This window comes from Athene cunicularia, assembly GCF_003259725.1.
Source record: "Athene cunicularia isolate RWA chromosome 1 unlocalized genomic scaffold, athCun1 chr1_part1, whole genome shotgun sequence".
Taxonomy (NCBI): Eukaryota; Metazoa; Chordata; class Aves; order Strigiformes; family Strigidae; genus Athene; species Athene cunicularia.
In genome coordinates this window covers 73,448,084-73,473,068 of record NW_020799091.1, presented here as the reverse complement: position 1 = coordinate 73,473,068, position 24,985 = coordinate 73,448,084, and the positions used below count along the sequence as shown (strand labels likewise).

At 39.2% G+C, this 24,985-nt stretch overlaps 2 protein-coding genes across 4 annotated transcripts in view; both read right to left on the bottom strand.

The window, feature by feature from the left end:
* The window catches only part of GYG2 (glycogenin 2), a 30,827-nt gene extending 19,029 nt beyond the window's left edge, over positions 1 to 11,798 (bottom strand). For all 3 annotated transcript variants that reach the window (XM_026849717.1, XM_026849745.1, XM_026849753.1), the window contains exons 1-2: positions 11,794 to 11,798; positions 5,874 to 5,878 (exon numbers count right to left, since the gene is read on the bottom strand). In XM_026849717.1, coding sequence (XP_026705518.1) covers position 5,874 — 1 coding nt within the window. In that variant the 5' untranslated portion in view covers positions 5,875 to 5,878; positions 11,794 to 11,798. The remainder of the gene's footprint in view (positions 1 to 5,873; positions 5,879 to 11,793) is intronic.
* On the bottom strand, positions 5,877 to 24,592 carry XG (Xg glycoprotein (Xg blood group); the record flags this gene model as incomplete). Its single annotated transcript, XM_026846078.1, has 8 exons — positions 24,532 to 24,592; positions 14,339 to 14,380; positions 13,951 to 14,007; positions 10,139 to 10,174; positions 7,539 to 7,604; positions 6,577 to 6,633; positions 6,173 to 6,211; positions 5,877 to 5,893 (listed from the first exon to the last, which is right to left on the bottom strand). Coding segments are annotated over exons 1-8 (375 nt in total), but the record flags the coding sequence as incomplete, so codon positions are not given.
* Between the last annotated feature and the right edge of the window lie 393 nt (positions 24,593 to 24,985).

The following is a 24,985-nucleotide window of genomic DNA, read 5'->3' as shown; positions in this document are numbered from 1 at the left end:
GCTGTGCTGGGAGTGGGGAGCGCCCCGGGGCCCGGCTGCCGTCATGGGAGGGCACAGGCTGGCGGGGCACAGGCTGACAGGACGAGGGGTGTATGGGCCGTGTCCACCACCCTTGCAACACACCCTCCCCACTGCACACACCGCTGTGGAGTGTGGAGGAAGAAAGATGAGCAGGGGGAGACTCCCCGGTGCAGCCCTTTGAAGAAAACACCAGCATCTTTGATGGTGAAGATCCTAGAGTGTGGAAAATGGTCTTGGAGCACGAGTACAGTGACTCGATTGTGGCTCACAGTAAGCCAAACACATGGGATTCACTGTGAGTTCACAGGTTGGAAAAGACCTTGAAGATCATCCAGTCCAACCATTAACCCAACATTAACAGTTCCCAACTACACCATATCCCTCAGCGCTATGTCAGCTACTCTTAAACGCCTCCAGGGATGGAGACTCCACCACCTCCCTGGGCAGCCCTTTCCAACGCCCAACAACCCGTTCTGGAAAGAAATGCTTCCTAATATCCAGTCTAAACATTCCCTGGTGCAACTTGAGGCCATTCCCTCTCATCCTATCACTTGTTACTTGCTTAAAGAGACTCATCCCCAGCTCTCTGCACCCTCCTTTCAGGGAGCTGTAGAGGGCGATGAGGTCTCCCCTCAGCCTCCTCTTCTCCAGACTAAACACCCCCAGTTCCCTCAGCTGCTCCCCATACAACCTGCGCTCCAGACCCTGCACCAGCTTCGTTGCCCTTCTCTGGACATGCTCGAGCCATTCAATGTCCTTTTTGTAGTGAGGGGCCCAAAACTGAACACAGGAATCGAGGGGCAGCCTCACCAGTGCCGAGGACAGGGGTCAGATCCCTTCCCTGTCCCTGCTGGCCACGCTATTGCTGACACAAGCCAGGATGCCATTGGCCTTCTTGGCCCCCTGGGCACACTGCTGGCTCCTGTTCAGCCGGCTGTCAATCGCACCCCCAGGTCCCTCTCTGACTGGCAGCTCTCCAGCCACTCCTCCCAAGCCTGTAGCGCTGCTGGGGGTTGTTGTGGCCCAAGGGCAGCCCCCGGCATTTGGCCTTATGGAAACTCCTCCAGTTGGCCTCAGCCCATGGCTCCAGCCTGTCCAGGTCTCTCTGCAGAGCCTCCCTACCCTCGAGCACATCAACACTCCCACCCAACTGGGTGTCATCTGCAAACTGACTGAGGGTGCACTCGATCCCCTCGTCTAGATCATCAATAAAGATGTTAAATAGGACTTAAAGGAGTCTACCCCATAACTTCTCTGTAGCCACCATAACCCCTATGGGTACATGCAGGCCAGTAACTTGTCACCCAGATAAGTAAATACATGTTTTCAGAGAGCCTGTACCATTTGCAGTTGCTATATATTTTTTCACACATAATCACACTGTGTATCTCTGCAAGGTAGTTTTAGCCTGACCTGGTTCAGTAGAGGCATCTTTGTATCAAACAGTTCTGTGAACATCAGTAAGTCTTAGTAGAGGGCAGCGATTTAAGCCGCTGTGCCACTGCAGCAAATGCACATAAAAGTTAAACCTGCATTTCCAGCAATTTGCAAGTGATCAGCGTTGCCACTCCAAGATGCAGCATTTGTTCTCTCACACACTGGGAGTATTCTGAAGGTCCGCTGGAGAAGATGGTATCATTGCTGCAGTAGCAGCAGAGGTGTTCAGGGAAGGAAGGACATACACATGCACAGGAAATCAAGCTTTATTTGTCACACAGAAACTAAATTCTCAGGAAATTTATTCATCATCTCCTTATATAGACAGGTCGACTAAACAATATGCTTATGAGTAGCCAGATCGCTATTGTAGATATTTTTACTGGCAGATCCATTCCAAATGGGGGACTTTATAATCAACAAAACCATTTTCTTGGTAATAAAAGCGATGTCTACATTTAGAACATTTACTTGTGTGCCAGCAACTTTTTTACAGTATAGATCTAAAATGTCAGAGCCAATAATACAAGCTAGAGTTCTGATGGTTTAACAGCCAGTTTATATTCCTTCCTTCCTTCCCCTGCAGATTTAAATGTTAGTGTTCCCCTTCATAAACCCACAATTATCTGAGTGTAGTAATAACAATGTTTAGCAAAATAATTATAACATTTTTATCATCGTCATTCTAGATAAACGGGAAATTAACACTGAAGAGTGTGCCTGCATGCCAGTATATTGGTTGTATGTTGATGTCAATTAGACTAAAGAGCTTCAGAAGGTTAATCATTGGGGCAGGGGGCAGGGTTTACCGATTCAAATTAATGTTTTTTCCTCAATCTATTTATAATATAATCTGTGTTTTGGCTAATAATATTAACACAAGCAATTTCAACTGAGTAAGAAATTATTTTGAATATCTTATGAACAAATTTAAATAAAATGTAATGCTAGTTCAAAAAATATTAATAAACAAAATGCACAATATATTAATATAAAATTTAATCAATTTAAATATTAATATATTAATATATTGACATAAAATATTGATAATGCATATAGATTCTCCTCTGGACACTGCTCCTGGAAAAAAAAATAAATCTTAAGCTGTTTTCTTTTTTTTCCTTAATGTCTTTTATTTGAAGCATTCCTTTCTCTTCCCTAGCAGGGCATAAATGAATTGTATATAAAAGGTATCAGCCAACATATGTCCCAGAAAGTACCAACAAACCAAATAAAACTCAGATCATCTTAGATAAAACACAATATGTGTTTATTGAAAATTTTCAAGAGAAAGAAGCAAAATATATATTTTCATTGTTTCACAAACAACTTAAGTAGTAACCGCAAAACATTTAAACTTTTTGTTAATCAAAACTCTGTGTCTACCTGGCAAAATATATATCAGTCTGTTTTAATATTAACATGGAAAATAAGTATTTTTAAAGAAATATCAAGTGTCCTTGGAAACCATAGTAAAAATACACTGTCATTCATAAGCTGAAAGTGGTAGCCACAAAGGTGCTCACTTGTTTGTGTGTTGTCAAGATGTTTCTATATTTAAACTGATGTACATTTTCATTTCTTACTTTCAGGATTAAAGTAAAGATTATGGTAATCTCAGCAATTGATATATATCCATTTGAAATATAATTTTGATAGAATATTATTTTATGAAAAGAATACTTTTTCAGATGGTGTCTTTCAACAATTTAATAAACACAAAATCATGTTTACCTCCATCTATGTGGAATTTCAGTAAGAAAAAGTATGCTTCAGATATAAGAGGAAGATAAAAACACACAGATACCCTTTGTGCTTTAAAGATTTAGCTAATGTGGCAGTATTGTGGAATTATGTCAGTAAACTACTAGTTTTGCCAGCTTTCATTTGCATTTCATTTATTTGTTAGTATTTTGATTCAGTTAGCTAAATGTAGGCAGAGAGACTGGAAAAGTGTTAGTTTTTGTTGATATACTTGTCTACGTAAGGGACATTTTATTAGCACAGCAAGGTTGATCAGGAACAAGGGAAAAAGATGTGACAGCCTTGCTAGCAAAACTGTATCAACCATACCGCCACATATGTGTGAAGTTTGAAAGTTGGTGTGACATAGATTTTATAGAACAAAATGTCACAGCCTCGTTCTAAATGATTCAGAAAACTTTGTATCTCATTTTCCTGTTACAGATATAATATGGTTCTTAAAAAAAAAAAAAAAAACAAAAAAAACCCAAACAAACCAACAACAAAACAAAACAAAAAAAAAAACACCAGCCCACCAGATTAATGCCTTTAAAGGCTTCTAGAGCAGGGCCTAAATTTTCAAGAAGAGAAAAAAAATTATGTCAAATTCCAGTTCCGGAGAAGAGCTAATCATAATTTCAGTAATAAATAAATAAATAAATAAATCAGCATGTGTTCCTTTAATTTTTTTTTTCTTTTAAACAGTGGCTCATCAGTGTACATATTCTTTTCAAGCTATATTTTAAAATTAAGAATTAATTTTCCATCTATAGCTCCTTTCACTTTGCTAGAATTCAGACATAAATACAAAGTAAAGGCATTAAAATTTTTAGTCCTTTTTACAACTTGAAGTTTTCCTTAAATACTATAGACAATACAGAAATATCCTAAAGAAAGCCAACATGTATGAATGGAAACATCAACTCCCTTATTCCTATTCTATCAGAAGGTTTAGGTATTTTGATTAATTTTGAAAACGGGGAAAAAAAAAATGTTCGGTGACTCAAATGCTCACGAACCAAAACCTTTAATTTTTAGCTTATATAAAACTTGATTTCTTTGTTGTTCAAAATAACTTCTGAATCAAAATGTGTATCCAACCTCTATGAATGCAGGTCAGATAGTTCAATACCATCCTCAGACATTTTAAGCACATCTTTGATGACCTAAAGCTCGAGGTGCAAGAGTGACATCAGGTAAGAGAGAGTAGAACTGCAATGTCTCAACAAAATGTTCATTAGAGGAAGATTTTCTTTTGCCAGAGTCATAAAGTAAAAAAAAAAAAAAAAATTGTTGGATCTGTGGGCCAAATATCTCCAACCAAAGGAGCCCGTTATCAGCAGGCAATTCTTCTTTCAGCAGGTTACACTGTAGCCCCACCTGAAAAATGAAGATTGAACATTCAGCATTTCCACCACAAATGCCCTTTGCCAGCTCTTCTGGGCTTTTTTCGCTCCAGTCCTTTTGAGGCAGCAGGTGGGAACCTCTTGTCCCCACAGGCAGCTTTCCCCATTTGTCTCACTTCCCATTTCCAAAGGGCTGTGGGATTGCTAACCTGATGCTTCGGTTACATCCCAACCACAGAAACAGAGGAAAATAAGTGACTGTCGGGACCCTGAGGGCACAAACAGCCTTCATAGCCCTGACCAGCCTCCCCCAGCACATCCCAGGTTGTGTCCAGCGGGAGGTCTCCTGTGTAATCCTGCCCAAGCCTGACCCCAGCACCCAGGCGGCAGCTGCAGCTGTGCCGGAGCCCACCATGGCACCCTCAGGCTGAGGCTTTCTGAAGTGACAAGGGATCCCAGATCTCTCAGAAATGCCTGCAAACCTTCTCCACACACCTCCTGCATTTCACTCATGCCTTAGTCATTAGTCCCATAGTGGAACAAATAACATGAATTAGAGCTTTAAATTGACCTGTATGGCAGCTAAGGGCCAGGTCCGGGCTGTTCCCAAAGAGCAGGGAGCTGAGGGCAGCCACGGGGGAGCCTGAGCCGTTGCCTCCCTGCGGGCAGGCATGTGCAGAGTGGTGGTGATAGCAAATGGCCCCCATGAATGGGACAGCTGTCATCAGGTAAAGACAAGGCAACCAGCTCGGCCCAGGGCCAAGGCAGGAAACCCAGCCAGCCATCTGGGCTCCTGGCCAGGGCAGGCATGCGGGGATGTGGGGCAGGCCAGGGAAGCAGGACCCCCAGGCCAGAGCTGAGATGGGCCTTGGCCAGAGCATACACGGAGTGCCCCAGGCAAGGCTGATCTGGGCCACACAGGCTGGTTTCCACACACAGAACCACAACAGTCAGTCACCTCTGTGGTGGCAGAGACCTCACGTCATGTAATTTCCTTCATAAGGTGACGTACATCCATCTTTTGGGCACACTATGGCTTCCTATACTTGTCCTTGATGAAGAATATTAATTACCAGTACCTCTTACAGACCGGTGAGTTTTTTTAGGATGAAATTTTCAAATCCCTTATCTCCAACCTGTTTCTGCCCCCACTGAAAGTATTTGTAAAATTCACATCTACTTCAGCACTGATCAGCTCAGAAGGTAGGAAACTGATTTGGTCTTACCATGTGGTTTGAAACAAAGTTTCTTGTTCTTGTAAGCAGAGTAAGCTGCTATTGATCCAACAACTAATATTACAAAAGCAGAAATTATAGGAGATGTAACTCCTGCTATTAATCCTGAATCTGTGGGAAAAGAGAGAGGGTTTTTTCAGAGGCACTGAAATGGTTTTACTTAAGCATATTCTCTACTAAGGTGTGCTTTTGCCAAACTATGAGAATTGTTTGGTGAAACATTGTAAAGTCATTAAACAGAATTAAGCAGAAGACTAGTAATTATGTTACATTACAACTGATGTGAAAACAGTGTCTTAAATCCTGATTCAGTTCATGTACTACATTTACAAGGCTTTTTCTTACTATTTTATGTTGATCAGAAACAAATTATAGAATTGTTTACTATACCTGTGTTTCCTCCATGGTTGAAATGATGCTCGTCTTCTCCTGGAATAGAGGGTGAAGTTTCATCAAGAAATGTTTTCACCTTGTTTTGAGAACAGTCTTTACTCAGCGAAGTGTGATTTCATACAGAAGGTGAAAGGGGGCGTCTCGGCAGCATTGTGAGAGAGGAGCTCCCCTTTCCAGTCCTGACTGACAGCTGCACTGGCCAGAGGAAAAACCATCCTTTTTCCTGACATTTTGGTTTTGGAGAAGCCATGGTTTGTGGAGAAGGATAACTAATCTAAATAAAAATAGCAGAGTCTTGTCCTACACCTTCAGTGCCAAACAGATTACTGCTAAAGCAAAACCAACCAGCTCCAAGTTACAAGTATTAGGGAGAAGTTGCAAGGAGAATTGATAAATACTACCTGTTATGTGCGGTGGTAAAGGCTTCCCATCAAAAAGATCTGAGTCATCAAAACCTCCTGCAAGATAAAGATTAGGATATCTGTTGCAAAATTATCTGAACATGGTAACCCCTTCAGGTCCCTTGTCTAGTCTTTTTGTAATGTTCTAGGGAGAGGTGAGGGACCTTTGAAATCACAGCTTCAACATGGCAGATGGATCAGGTGTCTTGCACTGAATGGTCACCTACTCAAATTCACCTGGAAGCTGGAGTACTAAAAATGTTGGTGTTTACCCATTTGGCATCTGTACTGGCACCTGTGGGATGTGTGGGCTTGGGCTCTCAGTAGCACAGATCCTTATATAATATGGACATCTCAAATTCCAGTGGTTCCTGGAGCAGGAATTCAGTGGGTCCTTTCCAGGAAAGACTCCAGAAGGACCAGTCCATGGCTCACCACTACAATCATACCAGAAGTAAATATAGGATACATGGTGGTAGCTGGGATAGATATGCCACTTCCACTTGGTTTGAGCAGGTGTCTGGCACCACACTCAAAAGCGATACAGGCTTACAGCCATCTCCCCAGTCCCACCTGTTGTATGTCCCAGGGCCATCTCAGATGCACATCTCAGTATGGATTTGAACATAGACTTATCCACACCCTGTGGTTAGATGTCAAATTTGAACCTTAGCATGGTTCAGTGTATACATACCCAAAATGAAAAGATAAACAAGATGTTAGCCTCATGCCAATTAGGAGTCAATGACACACATTTTGGACAGACAGAAAAGCTTTATGGTACCAACACTAAAACTCAGAAAGTCTTTCCAAACACTGGGTCAGGAACAGTGACTACAAAAGAGAGATGAAGGGTAGGGATGATAAAAGCTATTAATGAAGAGATAAGAGAGTAAACTATCCAAAATATCTGCTCCAAACAACTCATAGTGCTAGATTTTCTTAGGAGAAAATATTCTTACCAGAATTAATATGGCTTCCCGGTCGTGGTGGAAGAGGTGGGTATAAAGGTTTTCTTGAGATGTCACCTATTGATAATGAATATTGTTAGATGGTTGGACATGCAAAACTGAGAGCTGTAAATAGAGAGTATGATAACCTGAGATATTATACCTACTTCTAACGTCCTCCAATTGTGAATTAAGAAAAGGACCTTGTCACTAGCTAAAAAGTCTCAAGCACTGTATCAACAAAATTATTTAGAAAGGGAGAAGGGAATATTTTCAAAAATAAAATGATAGAAGAATTCACAAATACGCTGAAAGAAAATATTTAATGTATTTCTGGCAAGTGCTAACAGCTGGGAAGCACAGTGTGTTACTGTAGGTTTCCATGGTGCAGTTATGCAGAGTTCACAGAGAAGTTGGTGTTCTGGGCTGGGCAAGAGGCAACAGGTTATCTCTGTGCCATCAGCAAATATTAATAAGATCTGCAGATTAGTGTAACAGATGCTAAATTCATCTAATGCATGATACATTTTCTACTCTTGAACAGTGCAAAATTACTTCAGTTTTGTTATTTAGAACTTTGTGATGGTATTTGGCCTTAATTTTTGCCAGAGTATTAGAAGGAGATGCATTGGATAGAGCAGGAGATCTGATGATTAATAGCAGTTTCCAAACTGCACATACAATGCTAGAGTAGCAAGAGCCAACTCAGGTCAAAACCTGCAAAAGTTAACGTCTGGGTCTGTTGCTCTGCATATCTAGCATAAGTCCCCTCTTGCTGTCTTTTTTCCAACCAGATCAGTTGCATAGTTAACTGCTCTCACAGTCAGACAGCAAATTTAGCTCTGAGCAAATCAAAATTAGGTCACAGAAATAAATACCTATTTCCCTTCTTCTTCTTAAATCTTTTTTTCAACTTCAATACATACCAGATGCCCTTTTATCATGTTTTCTTCTTGCCTAGCTGCCAAACATACTGCTTCTGTTTGTGAGTAACATTTAGGTTCTGATTCAGCCATTTATTTAGATATGTGCTTAACTTCAAGTGAGTTTAGCCTACTGCAGTCAATGGATTTTAGATAGAGTCTTAAAGCTTTGCTGAATCAGACTTTGCCCAATTAATTATGTTCAATAGAAGAAGAGATTTGTTCTGTTCCAGATCTCTCTGTAATGAACTAAGACTCACCATGGCACAAAACCAGGGAACTACTGATTCCATTATTAATTTCTATTATGTTGCTGCATTTATTCAGATTTCTCTAAGCATAAGAAGATATATTCTGTGGCATAGCTAGTGAAAAAATAATGTCTTCAGAACTACTGATAATGAGGTATGCATCATTAATCCCGTTATACCATGTATGAATATCAGTTAAGAGCCTGAACTGAAAATGGAGCAAAGACGTAAAAACCGAGGGAAACATCATTTGCCATCCACTGAGTGAAAAGGTGGGGTTTAGTGAAAATATTTAAGCTATTCATCGATAATTTTATCAACATACTAAGCCCATCCTCTCATAACAGTACTCATTAAAAACTTTCAGGAATGGAACAATTAGTACAGGCAGAAAGAAAAGACAATGTATATGAGAATTATAAATAAAATTAGATTCAGTTTTATAAAGTGTAGACTAAAACATCATTCAAACACAGGTATGAAATGCCACGGGGCATCCTGGAAATGCAGAAAATCCTGGAAATGGGAGAGAATACTATAAAAGGTATGATTCTCTAATAATGAAACATAAGTAAACCAGACCACTGCAACTGGAGTCATAATTCAGAGGTTCTGTGCAATTGGCTGAGACATTTTCCCCTTGTGTAGCCTTGATTCAAGTGCAATTTCAATACTTGCATTTTAGATAATTTCAGTGTACAAGAACCTTTCTAGAGTACTTCACATCCTTGGTATACCTCTTAACACACTGAACAAAATGTGGTACAAAAATTCCCACAGTTAAGGATTTCATAAGTCTGCACAGCCCAGCACAGTACTGTGAATACTCCCTACATCAGGTCTGATGTTACAGAAATACCTGGAAGTTACAGCATGTTACAACAGCTTCACTGCTTCAAGCTTAAGCTATATCATGTCCACCAGTGCTCATCTCTCAAACATTGCTTCCTGCATTTCTGATTTGGGATCAGAACAACAAGCTCACACCTCTTTCTGTCCACTGTTACCTCTGATTCCTAATCTTAGGCAGATTCACTTTGGTAGCTGAAGAAACTACTGCCATCACCTGATGTCTTCAACCTTCAGCCAGAGAGGCCACCACCCTGAACCATGACAGCTGAAGGGGCAGAATGACCTCTCCCCAGCCGTGACCGTGGTACCCTGGCATGGTAATGTAAACTGTAGCTGACTTCTGTTCATGCAGGTAGGTCAGCCTGCAAGCCCCGCATAGCTGGCAACCAGGCACACCCCCTCCCACTGTCCCTGCTCTGCGCGGTGGCCTCTGACAAAATGGCTGCATGTACATGAGTTGTAATGACTCCCACTACCACAGTTCCTCCTGCAGTCTTGCAACCTATTTTCACAAATTAGTTAGACTTCAGAAAAAGATTACAAAAAACCTCAACCATTATATATGAGGAAAGAAGAGAGTACTCACCCCCACCAAGAGCATCTCCTAAATGCAGATCATTGTCTAAAAATGAACAGGAGGAAGATGTGAGTTACACACAATTCTTGAGGGAAGTGAAATATTAGTTTTAATAGAAAATGTGAAACTGAATGTTTGTCAAGCAACTTTTTCAGGTCAGTCCCACAAATTCAAATAAGGTATTACACTTTTTTTGAAAACTTTTATAGAATTGAATATTTGTCCACACAGTAATTGAAAAATTATATAATATTTTCTACTCAAAATATGAAAGATTCTTTCCTGCTTTAAATAAGCTCAGAATAAATCTCACAGTGGGATCAAGATCAATACTTCTTTAATATATCTGCAAGTACATAAATAAAATCAGCTATGTTACAATATTAAAATGTATCTCTTTAAAATTTATTAAAAATTATAATTTATTAAAAATTATGTCCGTGGTTAAAACTGGTATATGCATGTTTGGTTTAAGTGTAATTTGTTAAACTGCAAAAAGTAACACCCATTTCAAGAACAAATAAGCCATAAACCTGCTTGGGAAGAGAGTATTGAATCAACTAATTTATGTAAGGGGTCATGGTGACATAAAAATGTTTTGCTTCAAGAAATCCTATGTGCCTGTCTGAATTTGGATGACAGTCTGTTTTAATTTGGCTGAGCTATAAAGGTTTTTAAATGTACTTAAATATCTGCATGTGCATGTTATGCAGTAAATCAACAGGCTGTTGCCATTCCCCCAGCACGGTACATGTGTCTCACTGTATCTGGGATGGAATTTTCCATCTAATAAACAATTTATCCGTGAACTGCAGATGCATAAACAAGAACTCAATTTCCAACATGCAGGTGTTGATATGAGTATGTGGGTAAATATTTTAGGGTGTCTATGGACTGAGGGTGAGCTCTGGAAGTTCACTGAGTAATAGGCAGAAATACTTTAAATGGATGTCATAACTCTAAGAATCTCATTCTTGTTTCTTATAAATGTGGAGTGCTAGAATGAATCAGAAGAAAAGGCACAGCAAAATCTATGTAAATTTTGATACCAATGCTTATTGCCACAGAAAATTAGGTAGATACTCAATTAATTTTTTTTCATTATATTTTTTTCAGAATTCCTGAAACCCAGGAAAATCCATCCAAATGTGTCACTGTGCAGAACCCCACCTTCTTGTGTTCCTGATATCCAGAGGGAGTGGGAAGCTGCTGTCAGTATCTAGTCTTATTTGTGTAACAGCACAAAAGTGCTTTGATGTCACCAGGAAATCTGGCAGGAAAATAATCAAATTTGTACTACATGACTCAGTTTGTTCTTGTCAAGTCAGGTGTTGATCCTGTCTGTGCCTGGCCAGCAGAGAGTTGCATTTCAGAAACAAACACCTTTACCTGTCAAATGCTAACACTGTGAGAAGCAATAAATTGCAAACTGTATTCAATTTATTATCAAGATGAAGAATTCATGTAAAATTCAGGGTTCTGCTCCGGAAGGTTCATGCAGAGACGTTGCAGAAATGCTAAGGTTGATATGAATGAAATACAAATGAAAATCCATGTGTCTGTGAAAACCAGAAAAAACAGCAGACCAAAGGGTTAAAAGAACAGACAATAAAGGTCACCATTCCCAGCAGTAAAATTGAGGAATGTGTTGTTCCTGTCAAAACCAGCAGGCCGGCGTTCCAATAAAACGACAGACAGATGACTTGTCAGCAGAGGAAAAGCAGAAGGGCACTTTAAAGCCAAAGATTGCAGCAATATCACCTATTCCACTACTTCCCATGCACCCACCCAGAAAATAGACTGTAGACATAGTCTGTGTACCCCAAACAAGAAAAACCAGAAAGTGGGCAGCAATCTGGCCTAGGGTTCAGAGACACTGAAGTAAGCAAGATTATGAGGCAAAAGCTGATGACTCTCCATAATAGCTGATGACCCCTACGGGTTATAAAAGACCTGTACATAAGCTGGCTTGTCATTTCTGATCAAGAAGAACCACAGAGACAGCATAAGGACTCAACAGCTGGTGTACCTTCTCCCGTGTTGTTCCTGATGCTCACCAGACCACCTAAGCACACACATCTTGGCACTCATGAGCAGGTAGGCTTGAGCATATGGCTGAATTAAATCAGTGGCAAGAGGAATGTGAATAGGTACAACCAACTTTTTTAGAGATTTTGTAAATAAACATCATCTACCATTAAATTTTGTTACACTAGATGGGAGGTGCTTACAGAAGAGCTTCAACTTAGGGAAGTGATGCCCAGAGGACATGGCCTCTACAGTAATTGGCCTCAGCTGAACCTAAATTATCATCTCAGCCAGCCTCATTTCTCAATGATACTGGCTGAATAAGACATAGAGGAAACCCTGAGGTTAAGATGAAGCATCAGACACGTGCTAGAACAGACTTTTGTATCATCTTTCTGCACTTTCCAAATCCAGTCATTGATTTTTAACAGAGTTTTTTTTTTTAAATTAGTTTTAGTTGCTTTTAGACGCCCTGCAGTCCTCTTCAGTGCTGAGAGAGATTCCAAAATGGTCTGGAAAACATGGAGTTCTTCATTTCCCAGAATTAGTGAAGTCAATTCAGGTAGGGCAGAAAATCATCTGACAGTCACACCTCTAACAGATTTAGGAATCCCTAAAAACCAGATTCCTTCCACCTGACTGAGGTAGCTTCACTATAGATATCAGCATCCCTAGGTTACCTTGAAACATGGCTGAGGACAGATGCTTTTAGGGCACAATTCAAGTAATCTGCTTGAAATGCCTATGTTGGGATGAGAACAGTTCCACATTTACCGTGATATGAACTGTCCCTATACATGCTGATTTCTCTCCACTGACTAAAGGAAGTCAGGACAGTTAGTTAAGTAGAGGGCAGTGGCTTAGCACTGCTTGAGAACAGACACTTCCAGTCTAGACCAACCATAGATTTTCTTTGCAAAATTAAGTGGGAAGGAAGAATGCAACCATTACAGAATTTAGTAACTACCACATTTACTAAATGCTGTCCCTCTGTTCAAAAAGTGAGCCAGAAAATTGTGTGGAAAATGTAACTGCTTTTGTGTACCTAAAGACTTATTGCAGTGTTTATTCACAAAAAGACAGAAAGTTGTTGTGTGGGCATATGTTATTCAGCATTTCCTGAGTCAAGCATTTTGTTTGATAGCCAGAAATCTCTTTCAGTGTAGTTTAGTTGAAAAATCTCTATGTTATCATAAAATGTTCCATCATAAATGCATGTGTGGTTTTGTTGTTTTTTGGAGTTTGAACAATAATGAATGTTCATTGGAAATCATCTTTTATCATCCTCAGGACTAAACTTTTTGGTTCTCTTCAGAGCCTTCTTCATTTCTGACACAGGTCTTTGTAGCAATCAATACTAGATAATATTAAGTAAATACATGGGGAGAAGAAAGAATACCCAAATTCCTTCTGATTCTTTTCCAAGTCTGTTATGAAGCATCATGAATATTTATGCTAAAAGATAATGGGGAAAAAAAAAAAAAAAAACCAAACAAAAAAAACAACAGAACAGCCATTTTTAGCAAGGGTTACCCACAATTATAGTCCCCAGGGAGTTCAGTACAAGCTAGAAAACTGTGAAGAACAGGAAATAGAATGCCATCACTGGCCAGTCACGCTCTAAAGCCCTAGATAAAGCGGAAGCGATAAAGGCATGCAAATGGTAATTGTCAAAAAATCACTTACTTTACATGCAGAGGACAGCTAGTATTCACACAAATGATCTCAGCTATGGTACATTAGCAAAGGTGATCAAGAATCTCATGAGAGACAGTTTCTACTTTATTACTTACTCAGCACAGGCCTTGTTGGTCTTCTGATCACTGTAGGCTTCCTGGTAATTATGTCATCTGTGGGACACAATAACATGCCAATAAACAATAACAACTTAAACTTTTTCAACTTAACAAAATAAGGTATCTTCAAATCTAGAAAGCTGCATTCAGTAAATCTTGATGTATCACAGCAGAAGCTAAAAATGAAGAGCTATGTTTTTAAAGTCATTATTTATTTTGTTTTATTTTAAAGACACTTTTATGACAGAAACATTGAAATTTAGCAATTCCCAGTTTTGTTTATCTTTAACTTAAGCAGTAGCCACTTCATATTCCAGTCCTCAAGGAAAAGGACTTAAGATTTATTATTAGGCTATAGTAAAACAAGGATAGGAGATTTACCTACCTGGGTGATCAAGAGCATCAGCTAAATCAAAATCACGTTGACCTAGAAGGAAGGTGACAGAAAGAAAGAGACTAAGTCAATGGGCAGGTTTCCATGACCCCGAGGTCTGAGGGCTCTGGACAAAACCAGAACACTTAGTAAGAGGCAAAACAAAAATCCATCCAAACAGAAGCAGGCGCCGAGCAGACTGTCAGCTGTTGTCCCTGCACTGTGCAGCCCTGAACGACCGTGTGACTTGGGCTCATTTAACTCAAAGAAGCTATTCGTTCAAGGTAGCACAAAGAAAAGCTGCTCTCTCATGTTATCCATATCCAGCCACTGTGCAAACATACCTCCGAAGAACAGAGGCTGCCTGTCACAGGGCACAAGGGCTATTGCCAGGAGACGGCTGAAAGCAGCATTCAGCACTGTACTTGCAAAGCAGAATCATTAGGTGAGAACTTTTAATGTCTTCATTATTGTTTTACTAGCTCAGCTTCAGAGAACAGCTTTACTGGCAAGCCTGCCTTGTGATCACTTGTAACATGAATCAACTTTTTTTTTCAGTTCTTCCTGTAAGATGAGCCAGCAGTAAAAGATATAAAGATGTGTTTACCTACATTAGTTTCCGCTGTATCTTAAAAAATCTGAAAGGGGAAAAACAACCCTTCCTGTTCTATGTTAGGTGATGTTAAATGTCATTAAATATCATAGAAGGTCAATTAGCATCCTGACCTTTGAAGTTAGCAAGTAAATAAAACTTGAAAGTGTTTAAAATGTATTAAACTGAAGCATACGACTTTGAAGTGAACAAGCACAGTTATTCATGTGTGTTTTACTTTCCACTCTCTACAGTCTGCCACTTTCCTTTTAATACACAGCTTTCATGAAACACCTCTTTGCAGAGTATGTATCCATTAGTTTTAATCCAGACTGAAACTTCACTGACCTTCTGTTTGCACATTAAATACAAGATCAGCCTGCACAAACCCGCAAAAAGTCACAATGTGCCATGGCTTCCCTAAGCAGAAATGTTTTCCTGTGCTCTATGGAGTAAGTCTCTTGATCTGCTGTTTATTATCCTGTCTAAAAGGCTTAATAACTAACTCTTCAATGAAGTGTTTTTCTTGGTAAGTCTCGAACACTTCACAGCAAAAAAGACATCATTGTTCACACAGGGAAAATGAGGAACAGAGAGAGGCCGTCAGAGGATCTCCAGCACAAGAGCTCTCTGGGTTCAGCTCAGCCCTCTCTTCTCGACAGGTGCTGTCTGTCTTCATGGCATTCTTCACATTAATCACTGTTCCTGAATAATAGCACTCTCCTGTGTCAAAGACCTCCTGGAGAGATTAATTATCAGTGGTAAAACACTGTGTGATCCTCAGATGAAAATCAGTGCAGAAGATAAAGTAGAGAAGTTTTGATTCCTGTGAGGATTCTTATGTAAATCTGTGAAGTTAATTATAGTTGGTCTCTGACAGAAAAGATAAAATGAGGCTGGAATGCAAAATAGTGAATGGCTTCTAAAGCAAACTGTCCCTATAATTATTATAAGAAACCTGTGTTTGGAAAGGAGAAGCAGATAGCAGCATAAGGCTTTCCTGGTAAGGTTATTAGAGTACCATTTTATCTCTTATCATTTGAACTTGGAGTGTCACCTGCAACCACCTCTCCTTCCCCTGCCCTGGACGCTCCGCCAACCTGATTAAGTCCAGTAACCTTTGGACTGGGTCCTTAGATGAATAGTATTCCAAGACCCTGTTATTTTTTCTATATTAATGCATTAAAATACATAAATACATAGAAATTGACAAGTGGCTTCCTCAGAAGATATTCCCTGCCTGAGCCCTGAGGGCACCGCCAGCCCTTACTGGCCCTGAGGCCCTGCCCATGGGCTGTCCCAGCCATGGCACCAGCTGATCCCGATGCAGACCCCTGCCCACGGGCTGACATCCTGCCATTGCCTCGACTTATACGGTCAAATTATATTTTTCTGAAGCATTTCTGCAGTACCAGCAATATGAACAACTTAAGTTTGGCTGTCCTTTGATTTTGTCCTCTGGATAAATCATTCTTGATCAGTGTCCTGAGTGCTGAAGGAGGCTGTCTGACCTGAGCCCTGCTGCTGCAAGGATACTACCAGCAGGGATCAAAACAGAGTGAGTCATCAGAAATAGTTTTGTAACACCAAAGAGCTGTTGGCCAAACAAGCTCCTTTTTTACAGGTACTGACATGAAGGAACTAATGATACAGGAAGCAGCTACTGAGGTCCTAACGCTGTAAAGAGAAAGTGACAAAATCATCTTGTGAAGGAAGGGTCTGGAAAACTTCCAGGTGTAAGATTTTTTTGAAGTTAGGGGAAAAAAATAATAGAAAGAGGAATCTAATCAAAAGAGATTCTGGAATTCAAACAAGATGATTCAGATGATTTCAATTGCCTGAGAACCTAAGCGAAACAGCAGACTGAAACAGTTACTTCACATCTGCCCTTCTCTTGGACAATACCAACGTTTGCCTTTCCTGTTGTGTGTCTGCTCTGTTATCGAAAAAGTGGGAAAAGACGAGGCATTCTTTTGAGATGGAAAGGGAGAAATAGAAGACAGCTACAGAAATTTTAAGAGAAAAAAAAAAAAAAAAAAAAAAAGCCTGAAAATCCCCAGCAGAAATTATTCTTTTTTTTTTTTTTTCTAATGATAAATCAAGTAATAAAATAAACACACCAACACAGAATGACTGATTAGGAATAAGACAGGAATCTACATTGAAATCTTTTTGGTTGTGTAAATATAAACTTTGACAGATGGGCAGATTGTATATGGACATCTGTGCAGCATGGTAAATGATATTCCAATAAACCAAAAGATTGCTTGGACTTCCATCCCAACTTCCTCTGATAATAACATCTAATGACCGCAAGGACTAAGATTTTGTGGAGCAGAATTTTAAATGCTTATTACCATTTCTGAGACTGCACCTAGACATTTTAAGAATCTAATTTGGGAGTATAACAGATGGTTAAATAGCTGAACAGCCCAGATTTCATCCACAAAATGGTGGGCCTAAAACCAAAAACACATTAGAGACTCAGAGAATATTTAGCTCAATAGGCACTGCAGTCGCTTCAGGGAACTCTGGAGATAAATGACAACAGAAATAAATTAGTTAATCTTCTTCACAGAACAAACAGACTGAAAGAAATTAATTTTCCACATATAGAAATGGCCTTTTTTTGGACCAGCTTCCATAATAGAAACAGCTGGAAATATACTGATGAAAATTAAAATGAAAGAAATTTTAGTGGGAAGACAACAGCTTTGTTCCTTTGAGGTTTTTCATTTGGTTGGGTTTTTTGGTTTGTGGCTTTTGGTTTTTTGTTTGTTTGGTTGGCTTTGTTTGTTTTTGTTTTTAAACCTCAATAAAGTTATGAAGAGATTTAACTATGAGGGAGGTATCTCAGAGTTATCCCTGTTGTTACTGCTTTGGGCTAGTATTCTATTTCTTGGCATCACTCTTAGCCTTTCTTCTGGGAGTATCCCTTTTTTTTACATAGAACTAAAATTATTTTAATAGTGTTTTTTGTTGGGTGGTCTACAATGGTTCATAACAAAGAATCTGAGAAAAAGCTTATAAGCTCCTGCCTGACAACACAGAACAGTCCTTATCTACAAATGAGAAAATGCTAAGCTAAGAAAGCAAGCCCTCCAGATGGATATACAGTTGTATCACAAAAGGACCTGTTTTAATTATGTTTATACTAGCTGCTCAAACACAATGAACTATACTAACAGCAGGACTTTTGCTGGCGCTGCCAGCCTTATTTGGGATATAATTCCTTCATCTCAAACCAACACATGAAGCTGTGCCAATAAAAATCTGAAGTGTAGGCCTGGCCTACATAGCTAACAGTAGACTTCTCTGTAGCAGCCAGGCAGAGGAGAATTGACTCCATAAAGCCAAGCATCAAAACATATTAGCTTAAACTTCAAAGTTATTTTTACAGGCATGATTCTTCCAGGTAGGATATTTGCTTTCACTAACACCCATACTTTCTATAGCCTTTTCAATATCATGTGTGGAAGGCTGGTGATATAAAAATCCATTGTTTGTCCACTTGCTCTGCTATGGAGACTGTTAGGGTTGCTGTTTGCCACAGAGATACTGAGCCAGCTTTTAGTAAATTCCCTTGATTATAAGACACGTACTGCTGAAGCATCATGGAGCTGAAGTCATTTTACTCCACCAAGGCAGTCCCCTGCAACGTCATGCCCTCAGGCACATGCCCATTTAATGTTCACAAACTTTTGCCCATGTTAGTTTTCCAAAAATGTGACCAAAATAATCTAGTCACTAAAACAGCATGTTTTGACTATAGTTGAATTTGTGACCTAAATGTTAAGTGGATCCATCACCCTCTAGCTGTAGCTGTCTGATTGATCACAAGGGTCCAAGGTCACACAGTTGTTGAGGAGGATTATGAGGAGCAAGGCTGGATTCTGCAGGTGGATGTTACCTGTTCATCACTAAGACTGTAGTCAGAATTTTCTGACAAATGGCATCAATCTGCAATTTTTAATCTCTGAAAGTAGGCTCAATCCTGCACTGGATCCATATGAACACAGCTTGTGGCCATTAAAATGATGCACATTTAAATAAGGCAGCATGAATATTGCTAAATATGAGAGCAGCAAATTAACTTCTCAGGCACTTAATATGCATAGTTTAGTATTAAAAATTAGAATAAGATTCATGAGAAAATGTATTTATATGTGTACATACATGTATGTGGACATACATCTTAAATGCATACATGCACACATCTGTTAGATAAAAGCTTTTGTTATTAATATGATAAAATGAATGGGGTTTGAGTGCATTGCTAGCAGTCATATGGGTGGGATGAGATTACCTGTGTTACAAATAAATTAGAAGCCACTAACTTAGAAATGTGAGCTAGGTAGAAAGGAAAAATAAGTTGATTTTTACATTATTTAAAATCAAGAACAAAAATTATTTCTAAAGTGTAATTAAAAAAAGAATTGCTTTGTGAATACAACGAGCTTAAAATATGAAGCTGGCAGAGACTGAGGAAGAAGTAACTCAAAAATTAGAACAAAAATTTTCTGTAAAGGAACAGTATGTTACCAAAATCCTTTGTGAGACCCATTTTATGTTCTTTTTAGCTGAAATGGTAAGTTATTCTTTGCTTAGATCATTCCTGATTATTATAAAATCATAAAACATATTTCCCCTGTAATGACAAACTAGTATGTATTCTCCGAGGTATGTGATCCAGAACATACCCCTTTATTCAGGAAGCAATTATGTTTGTTTAAAGAATATTACTCATGTAAGAAAAGTTGTGGGAGAACTTACAGGTTTACACCTCAGAATGCACACTTCGGACAAAATCTCAATGAGTGGTTACTATTTCTTTGATGTAATACCCTCATGATCCGTATTTCCTGATGAGGTTACTGTTTGTTGTTTGTTTTTTTTTTTTCCTGTCATGGCCCTTTCATTCCATAAACAACAATTGCCATTGGTGGGGTATAAAATGAGTATGCTTTACAATCTGTAATTAAGATCTAAATTCCAGTCTATAGACCACAGCATATGGACCTGATTATTGGCTCCATGTTTTTTGCTAAGCCACTTCTGTTTATAGTTTGAATTCACAGGAAATGAAAAGGTTTCTCTCACTTATTCATACAAGAACACATTTAAATAATTACCAGCAAATAAGATGTGCTAATAAAGCAAGAGTGGCAGTATTGCTTTAGGTCTGGACAGCATGGTCTCATCAAACATGAAAGAAAATCTTCTAGTTCTATGGTGTTTGCTTTGCTGTGGACAAACAACAGCTGTTCAAAGGTAGCTACCATTCTTTATGATGCGATTAGCCCTGCATATATAAAATAAAACATATTATTTTCTATATTTTACTTCAGAGTGAATGCAGAGGAAGCTGATGTGTGCTTTAAAATTACAGGCAGAGCAAAAGAGTTGGCACCTCTGATGAAGCAGCACTGTATGTCTGCACATCTAATGAAATTCAGATTTTCATCTTTGTGTCACAAGGCAGAGGAGTTTAGGCCACGCAGTGGACTGTTCATCCAAAGCCCCTCTCTGTCCCTGTATGGTTCAAGAAGCTGTCAGCCCTTTTCAGCCATTTGGTCTGAGAGTCTCAGGCTTAATGACAGTGATGTTACATGAGAGCTGTACAAGTAGATAGGCTCAAACAAGAGACCTATATGACTGTTCCTGCTGAAACCCTTCTTTCAGCCTTCTGTCAGCCTTCTTTCTGTTACCATTGGGCTCAGGAAACAAAATGGTCTGTACGATCTTTGTGAATAGAATATATAGCTGGCTCATATACCAAACCAATAACTGGTTTGGTATATAACCAATATATCAACTGATATTATTGGTATATAATCAATTTATCAATAATAAATATATCAATTTCTGCTCCTTGCAGATGGTAACCTGCAAGGTAGAGTTGCAGTTTTGATGTGATATAGATTGTGATCTGGGAGGCTTTGTTGTTGTTGAGACTGTTCTCAGTGTGAAGCATATGCCCCTGGTTCCTCCACCACTGACGTTTTAAGACCTGTGACATAAGAAAGGACTTCACTTTAATTTGTCTGCTAATCTTAGTGCCTACTCTGGCCTTCATTTTCATTTAATCTGGAACACTGTTGCCCTTTGAAAATATATTGCTGTGGTTTAGCTTTATAAATAATTTTTTCAGGAATTAAAAACCACACTGATGACAGGCAAAGCTTATACAATGGAAGTAGGACTGTTACATTTTCATAACCCATTCAAGCCCTTTCTTTCAATTGAGATGACCTATTTGCCTTCGTGAGATATTTTACTACAGATCAGATTTTATACAGTATTTTCCCATAACATTCATAGATGTCAGCCATCCGTGGAAAAGAAGAAAGACTGATCAAAACAATCTGAATCTCTCTCCTCCTAACCATGAGGCAAAACGCCAAAGAAAGGCATATTTTTATTGATTTTTAATCTTGAAACAGTTATGACATGTATTTGTTTATTTATTACCCTCAATGGGATGGAAAGGGATTGACAATCTCTGATGCAAATGAGGGAAAAATACATACTGAAAACAGGCAGTTTGGGCACTGTGCCCAGGCTTGCAATGTGGCAGCAACATCTGAAAAGTGAACCCAAGAAGCTGAGTAACCACAGTGGTTGTTAGCTCTTCCCAAGCTCTGATATTGCAACAGTCCTGATGTTGCTAGTGTTTCAACCAGTTCAGGTATGTCTATTTATCAAACTGCAATCACACCCTTGGATGATAGCGCTGACATGACTACAGACGATAGCAGCCCTGGTATTGGGAGCGAAATAGTTTTGGCACCCAGCAACAAGAGAATTCATTGTCTGATATACCCCTGCTGATACTGCGAGTGCTTCAGCATGTACACAGAGACCTCACACGGAACGACAGTGAGGACTGGAGCTTGATGGACCAGTATAAGAAAAACAGGACTGTGTTTTTCATCTCTCCCATTCTGTCTTTTAACTCCAGTGAAAACTACATTATACATAAAACTAAGTCACATAGTGTCTCAAATCCAAACAGGTCTGTAATTTTCTCCCCATAAAGTGCCTAGCTAATTAACCAAGAATACAATTAGTTTTGAGTCAACATTAGTTTTGAGTAAGACTTAGCTCAACAGTGGTACTTGATTTACGGGCTAGCAATAAATGCTGTTCCCTTTACCTGCATAGCTGATGGAGTAAACTTAATGCATCTTAAACATCATTAACCTTTGCACTGTCTTCATTACTGACTAAACATGTGATCTTTGGGTTAATTTTAAAACCGTGGACATATAGATTATATATATATTGGGAAACTGAGAAGCATTTCTGAGAAGTCAAGTCTGAGTGAGAGCCTCAGCTGCTTTCCAGATCCATCTAGGAGAGAGCTCTCAGGCTGCACTGCTTCCCCACTGCGAGTATGCACACAGGTGTGCAGCCCAAACAGGACCTGCAGTATGTTTCAAAAATGGGGTGTATGGCCCAAATGGGACCTGAAGTACATTTCAAACAGGTACATGATCTCAGTTACTGGGGAACTAGGACCTAAATTGTGTTTTACCACACTCTAAGTGGGCAGTATAGATACAGCCAAAGCTGAATTACCACAGATCAGCCGAGCTGCAGTAGCCGACATGGGATGTTAGTCTGAACTTCATTGAAAGATGTTGCTATGAAGTTTCTTTCATTTGGGTTTGGCTAAAAGCTACTCAATTAGTTGTTGCAGCTCAATTTATATGTAACCTGCCTAAGCGTGGTAATACCAAAATCCAGAGTGTAGATAAAAGTATGGAATCCTTCAGTGAGCATGCAAGTTTCTGAACTGTATCAGGTCTCACTTTCCTTGTGCAATGTGGTCCTTGGTTATGCCACATGCTTCTGTTGAGATGTGTCCATCAAGGTAGTCCAGCCAACTAACTGTAAGACTGTCAGACATGAAGGAAATGCTAGGTGGTAAGAGGAGTGATGTGATCTCGCCTGGCCATGGTGGAACAGTAGTTGCTAGAAGTTATCAGAGATGGTCACAGCTTAGATAAGAATTAAGGCTGCATATAAAAAGGTGAATCATGTCATAGATATTCATAAGTACTTAGTCCAACTTTTCACCAGCATGCCTAAGCCTTTCTCATCACGTCTTAATTAGGACTGACAAGTGGTTCCTATAAATGTCCCCTGAAACATGGTAAATACTTAGATGATAAAATTCAGTGTCTGTTGCCATAGACTTAAAATAACTCATTTTGCTTTTCAAAGTGGATTAGTTTCCACAGTAATAAGACTGTGCCCCAAACCCACAGCAGCTTTCAGCAATGACTTCTTTCCCAAAGGAGGGCCTGAACTGGCTCTAAATTAGCAGATGTATAAAGCAAGAATGGTTAGGCTGACTGTCCTTGTAATTAAAGTGATAGAGGATATGGAAATTGGCTTGCCCCTGCTCAGATTGTTTGAGCAGAAATATTCAACACAAGAGTCGTCCAGAACAAGAAAGTCTGCATGCCAGTGATTAGAGACTGTGTGAATCATCGCAGACCAGCACAGTCTTACTGCTCTGCTTGTTTCTACGCCATTTTACTTGCTGAAAACCTCTAAATAATTCCTCATTTGTTAAAATTTATCTATGGTGCTAATTTAAGGCAAGGGTTTTTTGCACTGCCCGTCACTGCAAGATCTCTTAGTGACTCCACTTAAATCAGAGGTGGTGGGAGGATGAGCAGCAGCAGACATTTTGCAACTAGTGGTTAATAATTGATTTCTTCCTGTAGTCAAACACTGCACTACAAATTTTTTAAGTAAAGTTAATATTAAAAAAAAAAAAAAAGGTTACAAGTACATTACATGGCAGATACACATGAGGATGTATTTAGTTTGATATCAAAATAAAGTTTTATAGAACGTTTTGCTAAAAGAAAATTATGTTTAAATATAGAAAAATGATTCCATGTGAAAAGATGTTTTCCCAACTGCTATTTGTCAAAAAAAACCAAAACAAAACACCAAAATGTATTCAATTCTTCATTACAGAATAAAAAAAAAAAAAAAAAAGTATGCCTGTGCATGGATTTTATATATTCAGGAATATGTTAGCTAAGATTAATAAATTATTATTTTATAATTATTAAAGCATGAGCACCAATATGAAAGCATAAGCATCTTTAAACTAAATCAGAATTTGTTTTACAATATAACTAATATGTTCTAAAATACCAATAACCAAGAAAAGCTATAAAAACATGAAGTTAGTAATGGACTAAAGATATCTTTGGAAACTTTAAGTTCCTCTGGAAGCTGCCATTTTACAGCTTCCGCTCAAAAAGTTTATACTCGAGTCCAAGCTTGCGAATAATTTTAGGAGAGCAACAGTAAAAAGAAAATAAGCAATTATAACAAACAAACTCCAACTAGCATGGCTAATATAAGCGATCATCCAAAAGATATATATCTCTCTAGAAAGTGCAGAAGTACTTATCTAAACACTCTTGAATGATTATCATGAAACAGTAGCAACAAAAATAATGTCAGCAAGCATTTCAAAATAAGCAAGCATATTTTTTTTAGGGGTTAAGGTTTAGGTTTGGGGTTTTTTTTTCCAATTTTAATAATCATGCCCTAGAAATAAGACAAGGCAAAGGTCACTTACCTCTTACATGGATTAGAAGAAATCCAAGGCACAAAAGAAGAATCCTTCTGAATTTCCCCATGGTCTTCTAGCCGTGCCTTGACTGCACTGGTTGTTTTTTTCCAAGCAATGATTACAGATGTTGCAACTGCAGTGCGGAGGTTTGAGGGAGACACTTGGAATCAGTGGCTCTGTCCAAAGAGTTCTCTCACCATCACATTCAAGCACCACAGAAGAGAGAGGAGTCTGTAAAAACGTCTTCTAATACAAGTAATGAAAGCAAACAACCCTGCTAGTGCCAAACCATAAGCAGCACCATAGGTGCCACCTGCCCTCTAAGAAACCTATTTATCGCCCAGGCAGGGAGCATGGAGAGCTGGGGAACCAGCAGCAGCACCCAATGGGGAGGGAGCCAGAGCGCTCTGAGTCCACCTCCTCCCCGGAGGGAAAGCCAACCTGTTTGACATCTTCACCT